Raw genomic sequence first — 13,408 nt, 5'->3', positions numbered from 1 at the left:
TGACAGAATTAAACTGTAACTAGGTTACCCCTGTGTAGTGATATTTCAGATGTTTTATACAAAGACTTGCCAACATTTCAGAATAAAATGTAGTAATTTTGAAATTCAAAAATAGTAGTTTAGGAACATCTGAAAAAGCAAAAAGTAATTACTGATAATTCTTATTATTCATATTTACTTCAAAAACAGTTTTTTGACAAAAGATAATTGACAGACAAAAAATGTAAAGTAAAGTTAAGAACAGCATGAAAATCAGAGTAATTACTATAACATGGTAGTAGGAGGCAGGTCTGTATGTACAGTGGTGATTTATCTATAACATAGTAGTAGGTGGCAGGTCTGTATGTACAGTGGTGATTTATCTATAACATAGTAGTAGGTGGCAGGTCTGTATGTACAGTGGTGATTTATCTATAACATGGTAGTAGGAGGCAGGTCTGTATGTACAGTGGTGATTTATCTATAACATAGTAGTAGGTGGCAGGTCTGTATGTACAGTGGTGATTTATCTATAACATGGTAGTAGGAGGCAGGTCTGTATGTACAGTGGTGATTTATCTATAACATAGTAGTAGGTGGCAGGTCTGTATGCAGAGTGGTGATTTATCTACAACATAGTAGTAGGAGGCAGGTCTGTATGTAGAGTGGTGATTTATCTATAACATAGTAGTAGGTGGCAGGTCTGTATGTACAGTGGTGATTTATCTATAACATGGTAGTAGGAGGCAGGTCTGTATGTACAGTGGTGATTTATCTATAACATAGTAGTAGGTGGCAGGTCTGTATGTACAGTGGTGATTTATCTATAACATGGTAGTAGGAGGCAGGTCTGTATGTACAGTGGTGATTTATCTATAACATAGTAGTAGGTGGCAGGTCTGTATGCAGAGTGGTGATTTATCTACAACATAGTAGTAGGAGGCAGGTCTGTATGTAGAGTGGTGATTTATCTATAACATAGTAGTAGGTGGCAGGTCTGTATGTACAGTGGTGATTTATCTATAACATAGTAGTAGGTGGCAGGTCTGTATGTACAGTGGTGATTTATCTACAACATAGTAGTAGGAGGCAGGTCTGTATGCAGAGTGGTGATTTATCTATAACATAGTAGTAGGAGGCAGGTCTGTATGTAGAGTGGTGATTTATCTACAACATAGTAGTAGGAGGCAGGTCTGTATGCAGAGTGGTGATTTATCTATAACATAGTAGTAGGTGGCAGGTCTGTATGTACAGTGGTGATTTATCTATAACATAGTAGTAGGTGGCAGGTCTGTATGTACAGTGGTGATTTATCTATTACATAGTAGTAGGAGGCAGGTCTGTATGCAGAGTGGTGATTTATCTATTACATAGTAGTAGGTGGCAGGTCTGTATGTACAGTGGTGATTTATCTATAATATAGCATGTGATACACATGTGTATGTATATATCTGTAGCTGGTTTCCTATAAAACTGGCCAGCTGATCTCTAATCTCTGAGGATACAGGTCAGTGTAGATGGACTACAAGGTAACCATTACACTAGAATCACCAATATATATCACCTTTGTTAGCCATCAGTTTCCTCTGTTCATAGTCCGTGTTCATATTCCATGTTGGGAACAGGTTTGCGTTGGAGTTCTTTCGCTCTATGCCAGGAGCTAGCTTATCTGACCCATCAGACTCTGCCCCTGACTCGGACGATCGCTCCCCATTCCTGTAAACCATGATAAAAGATATGTTAGGTTAGAGACATTCAGAGCTTAACGTTTGTGGGGCTATGAAGCAAGAACAAGTATTTTATATTAAGAAATTCATATTAGGAAGGGGTTTTTGAAGCACTTTATGATACATACTTACACTGCACAAAGAAAGAGTAATGAAACGAAGTCACATTCAGAGACAAAATCAGGATACACAGTCACATTCAGAGACAAAATCGGGATACACAGTCACATTCAGAGACAAAATCGGGATACACAGTCACATTCAGAGACAAAATCAGGATACACAGTCACATTCAGAGACAAAATCAGGATACACAGTCACATTCAGAGACAAAATCAGGATACACAGTCACATTCAGAGACAAAATCTGGATACAAAGTCACATTCAGAGACAAAATCAGGATACACAGTCACATTCAGAGACAAAATCAGGATACACAGTCACATTCAGAGACAAAATCAGGATACACAGTCACATTCAGAGACAAAATCTGGATACAAAGTCACATTCAGAGACAAAATCAGGATACACAGTCACATTCAGAGATAAAAGTCAGAATATACAGTTACATTCAGAGACAAAATCAGGATACACAGTCACATTCAGAGACAAAAGCAGGATACACAGTCACATTCAGAGACAAAAGTCAGGATACACAGTCACATTCAGAGATAAAAGTCAGGATACACAGTCACATTCAGAAATAAAAGTCAGGATACACAGTCACATTCAGAAATAAAAGTCAGGATACACAGTCACATTCAGAGATAAAAGTCAGGATACACAGTCACATTCAGAGAAAAACGTCAGGATACAGTCACATTCAGAGATCAATGTCAGGATACCTATAAAAGGATCAGGTAAATACTCACTGTAGGGGTGACAAGTTGTTGTCCAGTGTGGGTCGTCCCATCCCATTGTCCCTAAAGAGTGAGGAGTGGCCGCCCACAGTCTTACTAAGTCCTAGCAGGTCGAGGGTGTGACAGCTCCCTGATGGTGATGTTTCACGGGTGATCAAATTACCGAAGGCATTGGCTTTCTGTAGGCTGGCTAGATCAACTGTAACAATTTCATGAGAAATCACTGTAAAGTAGAGTACATCACTTTTATTGTCAATGGAGCAGGTTAATCAAGGAGACTAGAACTCCCTGACACATTATCATACACATCTATTTATTGATGACTTATAACAAAGTGGGTGTGATAACAAGTGGTCTCTAACACTTCATCAGGCAATGTCTAGAAAACTCCTTTGAAGTTTTGAAAGTGATAAAAAAATGACCTTCTACCCTTTAACTGAATGACCAGTAACCAACATGCTGTCTAACCTGGAGCAGATTTTTAATCTGTTGAAAGGTTCATATCTTCTTTACAAGCAATGGTGATACACAGTAAGGGACAGAAAGACAGAAGCTTCCCAGTAATATACAGTATAACTAGTAATGGTATTTGATGGTAGATACTAATCACATCAAGTTTCACATGGAAGCTGACAGGTTTCACAGTAAATGGATGGAAAATGAGCAGCAATCATGAAAATAAATTAAACATATCCAATCTATATTACAAGAGATGATAAACTCTTCTAGAAAGTAACACAAATTTGACATCGTTTTGAGAAAGCTGCCATACTGACCTGGAGAGGCACTTTGTCCCATACTGATTGGACTCTCACAAGGACTTCGGCTTGGACTGTTGTTATTACTGGCTGTGGTGCTTGTCACTGTAACAGACATAAAAAAATATATAACACAGTTCCTTACCAATAAATTGGAGTTACACACCACAAAACAAGTGGTTAATCTTTATGGTGACTGGTGTCAAACAAAAACAAGTTTTCACAGTTGTGGGTTAGAGCTAGTGGTCAGTTTGTTTATCTACTACTCAGCAAAATACTGCTGGGTGTTTACGGAATATCATAAGGTGCAGTACTAGTCTGTACACTTACCCAGGTCAGTAGTAGTGGTCACTAGTCTGTACACTTACCCAGGTCAGTAGTAGTGGTCACTAGTCTGTACACTTACCCAGGTCAGCAGTAGTGGTCACTAGTCTGTACACTTACCCAGGTCAGTAGTAGTGGTCACTAGTCTGTACACTTACCCAGGTCAGTAGTGGTCACTAGTCTGTACACTTACCCAGGTCAGTAGTAGTGGTCACTAGTCTGTACACTTACCCAGGTCAGTCGTAGGGGTCACTAGTCTGTACACATACCCAGGTCAGTAGTAGTGGTCACTAGTCTGTACACTTACCCAGGTCAGTAGTAGTGGTCACTAGTCTGTACACTTACCCAGGTCAGTCGTAGGGGTCACTAGTCTGTACACTTACCCAGGTCAGTAGTGGTCACTAGTCTGTACACTTACCCAGGTCAGTAGTAGTGGTCACTAGTCTGTACACTTACCCAGGTCAGTTGTAGGGGTCACTAGTCTGTACACTTACCAAGGTCAGTAGTAGTGGTCACTAGTCCGTACACATACCCAGGTCAGTAGTATGGATCACTAGTTTGTACACTTACCAGGTCAGTAGTAGTGGTCACCAGTCTGTACACTTACCCAGGTCAGCAGTAGTGGTCACTAGTCTGTACACTTACCCAGGTCAGTTGTAGGGGTCACTAGTCTGTACACTTACCAAGGTCAGTAGTAGTGGTCACTAGTCTGTACACTTACCCAGGTCAGTAGTGGTCACTAGTCTGTACACTTACCAGGTCAGTAGTAGTGGTCACCAGTCTGTACACTTACCCAGGTCAGCAGTAGTGGTCACTAGTCCGTACACATACCCAGGTCAGTAGTATGGATCACTAGTTTGTACACTTACCCAGGTCAGTAGTAGTGGTCACTAGTCTGTACACTTACCCAGGTCAGTAGTATGGGTCACTAGTCGGTACACTTACCCAGGTCAGTAGTAGTGGTCACTAGTCTGTACACTTAACCAGGTCAGTCATAGTGGTCACTAGTCTGTACACTTACACAGGTCAGTAGTGGTCACTAGTTTGTACACATACCCAGGTCAGTAGTATGGGTCACTAGTTTGTACACTTACCCAGGTCAGTAGTAGTGGTCACTAGTCTGTACACTTACCCAGGTCAGTAGTATGGGTCACTAGTCAGTACACTTACCCAGGTCAGTAGTAGGGGTCACTAGTCTGTACACTTACCCAGGACAGTAGTAGTGGTCTCTAGTCCGTACACATACCCAGGTCAGTAGTATGGGTCACTAGTTTGTACACTTAGTCAGGTCAATCGTAGGGGTCACTAGTCTGTACACTTACCCAGGTCAGTAGTAGCGGTCACTAGTCCGTACACATACCCAGGTCAGTAGTAGTGGTCACTAGTCTTTACACTTACACAGGTCAGTAGTGGTCACTAGTCTGTACACTTACCCAGGTCAATAGTAGTGGTCACTAGTCTGTACACTTACCCAGGTCAGTAGTAGGGGTCACTAGTCTGTACACTTACCCAGGTCAGTAGTAGTGGTCACTAGTCTGTACACTTACCCAGGTCAGTAGTAGTGGTCACTAGTCCGTACACATACCCAGGTCAGTAGTAGTGGTCACTAGTCTGTACACTTACCTAGGTCATCCATAGTGGCCACTAGTCTGTACACTTACCCAGGTCAGTAGTAGGGGTCACTAGTCTGTACACTTACCCAAGTCAGTAGTGGTCACTAGTCTGTACACTTACCCAGGTCAGCAGTAGTGGTCACTAGTCTGAAGACTGACCCTTGTCAGTTGAAGTGGTCAGTAGACTTACCGTGGTCAGTATCTGACCCTAGTCAGTTGAAGTGGTCAGTATCTGACCCTGGTCAGTTGAAGTGGTCAGTATACTTACCCTGGTCAGTGGATGTAGGCACATTGATGAAGGATCCATTCTGTGAAAGGTCCTTGTTATGAAGCTCACCACACTGGGTAATGAGATCAAGCTGGTTCTGGACGGAACATGTTGTGGACGAATTCAGGACTACCATTGGACCATAGATCCCTGTGTAGTATATAAAATGTAGATTTCAGAATAAGATTGACACAGAAGGAGATGCAAACAGAGATCAAGTACAGAAGGAGCAAACATTATGGACAGAGACTGGATACAGAGGAAATAGGAGATACAGAGACTGGGTACAGAGGAAATAGGAGATACAGAGACTGGGTACAGAAGAAATAGGAGATACAGAGACTGGGTACAAAAGAAATAGGAGATACAGAGACTGGGTACAAAAGAAATAGGAGATACGGAGATTGAGAAGTGAATGAGCAGGATTACAGACAGAGATTGAGCAGGATTACAGACAGAGATTGAGAAGAGAATGAGCAGGATTACAGACAGAGATTGAGAAGAGAATGAGCAGGATTACAGGCAGAGATTGAGAAGAGAATGAGCAGGATTACAGACAGAGATTGAGAAGAGAATGAGCAGGATTACAGAGATTGAGAAGAGAATGAGCAGGATTACAGAGATTGAGAAGAGAATGAGCAGGATTACAGACAGAGATTGAGAAGAGAATGAGCAGGATTACAGAGATTGAGAAGAGAATGAGCAGGATTACAGACAGAGATTGAGAAGAGAATGAGCAGGATTACTGACAGAGATTGAGAAGAGATTGAGCAGGATTACAGACAGAGATTGAGAAGAGAATGAGCAGGATTACAGATTGAGAAGAGAATGAGCAGGATTACAGGCAGAGATTGAGAAGAGAATGAGCAGGATTACAGAGATTAAGAAGAGAATGAGCAGGATTACAGAGATTGAGAAGAGAATGAGCAGGATTACAGACAGAGATTGAGAAGAGAATGAGCAGGATTACAGGCAGAGATTGAGAAGAGAATGAGCAGGATTACAGACAGAGAATGAGCAGGATTACAGACAGAGATTGAGAAGAGAATGAGCAGGATTACAGGCAGAGATTGAGAAGAGAATGAGCAGGATTACTGACAGAGATTGAGAAGAGATTGAGCAGGATTACAGACAGAGATTGAGAAGAGAATGAGCAGGATTACAGACAGAGATTGAGAAGAGAATGAGCAGGATTACTGACAGAGATTGAGAAGAGATTGAGCCTTGAGAATATTACAGTTGAGAAGAGAATGAGCAGGATTACAGACAGAGATTGAGAAGAGATTGAGCAGGATTACTGACAGAGATTGAGAAGAGAATGAGCAGGACTTACAAAAGTCACCTTGATATGTAGTAGGAGGTAAGGACAGGGAAACAATACAGAGGACATAGGGGTTACAGACAAACAGTATAGAAGGGACATGAATAATGAACAGAGATTGAGTTACTTCACATCAAACTTAGAAGTTCTGCATCAAAATGTCAAAAATGTCTGCACCTAAGCTAAATATATCATGTGAATAATCATGATATCAGACAGACCCCTATGTCTGCAAACTACATCCATGATTCAATAATACTAAACAGGTCTTATATAATAATATTTCCTATCTTATATCAATATTCATTGTAAATAGCCTTGTTACATGGATAAGATAACTCAAAAATGGAGACATAAAATATCAATAATTTATTATACGTGTTTCTAAATATCTTGTGTATTTATAAGTTATCAGAAGTACAAATAAGATACAAAGAGAAGTACTCAATCTTTGACAATGAAGTCAATCATTTGATCTATCAGAAATCTACTTAATGATAATAACAATATCACAGATTCCAGTCTGACTAATAAAGATAAAGACAAAGATGTTAAAAAATTAAAAAAAAGAAATAAAACAAGATAAAATAACATTTATATAGATAAGTATATCAGGATCATCTCAAAAAACAACCTCATTGCTGAATTTCTTTCCTTAACATTCCCATCAATTTTCAGCTCAGTTGTACCATCAATTTTCAGCTTAGATGTACCATTGGAACAGAAAAAGAAGTTTAAAAAGTGTTTTTCATGACCGCAGCCATGTTGGATTTCTCACTAATCCGAAAAATGACAACACTTGGTCAGGATCATTTCAAGCCAGTTTTATAAGAATCTTACTGGTGGAATTCGGCTGAAAATGTGAAAAGTTCATGCATAGCGTACAATGACAGATGAAATATGATGGCTATAACTAATAATGACTAAAGCAAAGCTAGCTTGGGCATTGATCATTTAGGCAAAATAGAGAACGTCAGGTAATATCAAGATATCTTCACTGATGCAGTGGAGACATATGACCTCGACTTACTTCAAGAAGATTTAACCTTGACTTACCTGGAGGAGGTGTTACCCAGTGATTTGGACTACTACAGGAGACATTCACATTCTGAGGACTTGGGACGGAATTGGGGCTTGAGTGTCCACCAGGGCTTCCATTGCGCATCAGCAGTGCATTCGTGGTGTTGACAGACAGCAGGTTTTGACTGAGAAAGCCTACAATCACAATACATTGATATCAGTGACCGGACATTTTGACTGAGAAAGCTAACTATCAGGTAACACTGACCACCCTGGTCACTGTTACACACATCTGACCCTCTGGTCACTGTTACGTTACACACATCTGACCCTCTGGTCACTGTTACACATCTGACCACCCTGGTCACTGTTACACACATCTGACCCTCTGGTCACTGTTACATACATCTGACCCTCTGGTCACTGTTACGTTACACACATCTGACCCTCTGGTCACTTTTACACATCTGACCACCCTGGTCACTGTTACACACATCTGACCCTCTGGTCACTGTTACACACATCTGACCCTCTGGTCACTGTTACACACATCTGACCCTCTGGTCACTGTTACATACATCTGACCCTCTGGTCACTGTTACACACATCTGACCCTCTGGTAACTGATCCACACACCACAGATACCCCTAACAACTGGTATATGTAACTTACCATACTGATAAATAGTACACAAGACTGACCATTCTGGTACCTAGAAGACAAAACTGACCATTCTGGTACCTAGAAGACAAAACTGACCATTCTGGTACCTAGAAGACAAAACTGACCATTCTGGTACCTACAGGACAAAACTGACTATTCTGGTACCTAGAAGACAAAACTGACCATTCTGGTACCTAGAAGACAAAACTGACCATTCTGGTACCTAGAAGACAAAACTGACCATCGTTTTAACTAATACAGACACGAGACAATCCTTGTAATTAGTGAAAAAGCCAGACCACTGCGGTAACTGGTACAGACAACTGACTCAGTAAGTACAATCAAGTGACCAAACTGATAGAAATCAGTAAGATTATCCAATAGTTTTTACTCCGTATTTCATCTGATTTTGTATTAAACCTCGTTTACATCTATTGACTTAAACAAATTTATCATCTGCAGTTTTTAAAACTAAATTAACACCTGCAATTTTACTATACATGAAATATTTTTAAAATGTGGTTTTAAATGACAGGACCTTTCTTTACTTCAGCCATTAATGCTGAAAGATTGAAATAAAAAGTAATACTGTGGAGAGTTTTTTAACCTGCTGCACTGTTATCTCTGACTTTTTCATGAAGAAGAAATGAAACTAAAAACAAATGTATCTACACTCAAACAGACATGAAAGTGATACACAGCCAACTAGACATTGCTAATTGACATAACATGTTTTTACTTCACAACAAAATTCCAAATCCATCCAGAATTTAATGACTTTTGAAGACTTCAATGGTGTAAGCAGTATTTAAACTGTGACTCAACACTGAGTCTTTTTAACTACAAAACCAGCACATATAATTAATCTTCATCTATAGCAAAGATTTCACCTGTTTCTGGCAATCTCAAGGACATTTCCTAATATATAATTTCACACATCTTATACCATGTAGCCAGTTGACTTATATCGTTAATACATGTAGGTATAATATAGACCAGTATATAGGTATGATATAGACAGGTATATAGGTATGATATAGACAGGTATATAGGTATAATATAGACAGGTATATAGGTATGATACAGGTATGATATAGATAGGTATATAGGTATGATACAGGTATGATATAGATAGGTATATAAGGATGATATAGACAGGTATATAGGTATGATATAGACAGGTATATAGGTATGATATAGACAGGTATATAGGTATGATATAGATAGATATATAAGGATGATATAGACATGTATATAGGTATGATATAGATAGGTATATAAGTATGATATAGACAAGTATATAGGTATGATATAGACAGGTATATAGGTATGATATAGACAGGTATATAGGTATGATATAGATAGGTATATAAGGATGATATAGACAGGTATATAGGTATGATACAGGTATGATATAGATAGGTATATAGGTATGATACAGGTATGATATAGATAGGTATATAAGGATGATATAAAGGGTATATAGGTATGATACAGGTATGATATAGACAGGTATATAGGTATGATACAGGTATTATGTAGACAGGTATTTAGGTATGATATAGACAGGTATATAGGTATGATATAGACAGGTATATAGGTATGATATAGATAGGTATATAAGGATGATATAGACAGATATACAGGTATGATATAGACAGGTATATAGGTATGATACAGGTATTATGTAGACAGGTATTTAGGTATGATATAGACAGGTATATAGGTATGATAAAGACAGATATATAGGTATGATATAGATAGGTATATAAGTATGATATAGACAGGTATATAGGTATGATATAGACTGGTATATAGGTATGATACAGACAGGTATATATGTATGATATAGACAGGTATATAGGTATGATATAGACAGGTATATAGGTATGATATAGATAGGTATATAAGGATGATATAGACAGGTATATAGGTATGATACAGGTATGATATAGATAGGTATATAGGTATGATATAGACAGGTATATAGGTATGATATAGATAGGTATATAAGGATGATATAGACAGGTATATAGGTATGATATAGACAGGTATATAGGTATGATATAGACAGGTATATAGGTATGATATAGATAGGTATATAAGGATGATATAGACAGGTATATAGGTATGATACAGGTATGATATAGATAGGTATAAGATATAGGTAAATGTGAGAACTAATCATTGATCTAACATCAATGACAACATCAACATACATCTGTCAAACACTCATCAAATTGACATAAGGTGCTTCCTTGGATGTTGTTTATCTGGATAACTGTCAGAACATATCATAGTCTATCTGTTATGTAACATCTCTCAGGTCAAATCTTATCATGCCAGCAAACAACCAACAAACATTTCTGGAGAATTTGATGATTTTCTGACAGAGATATGAGTTGTTACTGTAGAAGCTATAGAGGACTGTTTGATAGGCTTCCACCATGCTACATATCAGATCTGAATGTGGATTACATCACATACACAGACCCAGTGTTTATCTGTGGACAATGCCTCCTCACATTTATCCTCTCTGTGTAGGCGAGTCCTCTTCTGGACCTTCCCTCAGTTTTAAAGGTTAAGAATTTAGTGTTGATTTCAATGATTTTTGTTGTTAATGATTTTTCCATTCTGTAAATTCTGAGGCCTCCAAAGGTTTTCAGTTTGTCTGCCCTATCAATGCTAAAATAGCTCTGTAGCTAAACTCTTTGTCTATACACTGTCTTTGGTTTTAGATCGGCAGTATAGTCGGCAATATATGACCTTCACAGGAGAGTGATATAATGACATTTACTGTACACTGTCATTGTGACCTTCACAGGACAGTGATATAATGACATTTACTGTACACTGACATTGTGACCTTCACAGGACAGTGATATAATGACACTTACTGTACACTGACATTGTGACCTTCACAGGACAGTGATATAATGACACTTACTGTACACTGACATTGTGACCTTCACAGGACAGTGATATAATGACACTTACTGTACACTGACATTGTGACCTTCACAGGACAGTGATATAATGACACTTACTGTACACTGACATTGTGACCTTCACAGGACAGTGATATAATGACACTTACTGTACACTGACATTGTGCCATTTACTGTATGTTGACATTGCAACCTTCACTGGACAGCAACATTGTGACCTTTATTGAACAATGATACAGCGACCTTTATTGTACATTGACTTTTGACCTTTAGAGGACAGTGACATTGTGACCCTTAATAGACAGTAACATTAACTTTACTAGATAGTGGGACTGAGTTGACCTTTACTTGAAATAACAATGTGACCTTTACTGGAAATAACAATGTGACATTTACTAAAGAGGGGTTTATGGTGATCTTTACTGGAGAGTGATAGGGTGACCTTCACTGGAGAGTGATAGGGTGACCTTCACTGGAGAGTGATAGGGTGACCTTTACTGGAGAGTGATAGGGTGACATTTACTGGAGAGTGATAGGGTGACCTTTACTGGAGAGTGATAGGGTGACCTTTACTGGAGAGTGATAGGGTGACCTTTACTGGAGAGTGATAGGGTGACCTTTGCTGGAGAGTAGTTTGTGTTGACCTTTATTGGATTGTGGTTTGTGGTGACATACCTAGAGTAGACAGTCCGAGACCATTGTTCTGAAGGATTCCTGTGTCTGCATCTACAGCCTTAGTGATAGGGTAGGCTTTGTCATCCCTCTTCAGTCCTAGCATGGTCAGTCTGGCCAGGTACATATTGGGGGCATTCCTCTCTATACTCTTCACTATCACAGACTACAAGCGAAAAAAGATCAATTCAAATTGACAATGAAGTAACATCAAGTTCCTGTAATTATAACACCAAGTTCCTGTAATTATAACACCAAGTTCCTGTAATTATAACACCAAGTTCCTGTAATTATAACACCAAGTTCCTGTAATTTAACACCAAGTTCCTGTAATTATAACACCAAGTTCCTGTAATTATAACATCACATTTCTGTAATTAAATACCAAGTTCCTGTAATTATAACACCAAGTTCCTGTAATTATAACATTCAAGTTTCTGTAATTATAACATCAAGTACCTGTAATTATAACATCAAGTACCCATAGTAATAACATCAACTACCTGTAATTATAACATCAACTACCTGTAATTATAACATCAACTACCTGTAATTATAACATCAAGTACCTGTAATCATAACATCAAGTACCCATAGTAATAACATCAAGTACCCATAGTAATAACATCAACTACCTGTAATTATAACATCAAGTACCTGTAATTATAACATCAAGTACCTGTAATTATAACATCAACTACCTGTAATTATAACATCAAGTACCTATAATTATAACATCAAGTACCCATAGTAATAACATCAACTACCTGTAATTATAACATCAACTACCTGTAATTATAACAATAACATCAACTACCTGTAATTATAACATCAACTACCTGTAATTATAACATCAAGTACCCATAGTAATAACATCAACTACCTGTAATTATAACATCAACTACCTGTAATTAAAACATCAACTACCTGTAATTAAAGCATCAAGTAACCATAGTAATAACATCAACTACCTGTAATTATAACATCAACTACCTGTAATTATAACATCAAGTACCTATAATTATAATATCAAGTACCCATAGTAATAACATCAACTACCTGTAATTCAACTACCTGTAATTATAACATCAAGTACCTGTAATTATAACATCAAGTACCCATAGTAATAACATCAACTACCTGTAATTATAACATCAACTACCTGTAATTATAACATCAAGTACCCATAGTAATAACATCAACTACCTGTAATTTTAACATCAACTACCTGTAATTTTAACATCAACTACCTGT

General features: G+C 38.2%; 1 protein-coding gene across 1 annotated transcript in view; it reads right to left on the bottom strand.

The window, feature by feature from the left end:
- Positions 1-13,408, bottom strand: part of LOC132562838 (protein bicaudal C homolog 1-B-like) — an 89,094-nt gene that overhangs the window by 3,946 nt on the left and 71,740 nt on the right. The window contains exons 11-16 of the mRNA XM_060227612.1: positions 12,158-12,320; positions 7,908-8,066; positions 5,531-5,680; positions 3,344-3,430; positions 2,580-2,766; positions 1,544-1,695 (exon numbers count right to left, since the gene is read on the bottom strand). Coding sequence (XP_060083595.1) covers positions 1,544-1,695; positions 2,580-2,766; positions 3,344-3,430; positions 5,531-5,680; positions 7,908-8,066; positions 12,158-12,320 — 898 coding nt within the window. The remainder of the gene's footprint in view (positions 1-1,543; positions 1,696-2,579; positions 2,767-3,343; positions 3,431-5,530; positions 5,681-7,907; positions 8,067-12,157; positions 12,321-13,408) is intronic.

The sequence above is a fragment of the Ylistrum balloti genome, unplaced genomic scaffold (genome assembly GCF_031769215.1).
Source record: "Ylistrum balloti isolate Yb309-2 unplaced genomic scaffold, AGI_CSIRO_Ybal_v1 Utg371528, whole genome shotgun sequence".
Taxonomy (NCBI): Eukaryota; Metazoa; Mollusca; class Bivalvia; order Pectinida; family Pectinidae; genus Ylistrum; species Ylistrum balloti.
The sequence above is the reverse complement of the archived record's forward strand: the minus strand, read 5'-3'. Positions and strand labels throughout refer to the sequence as shown.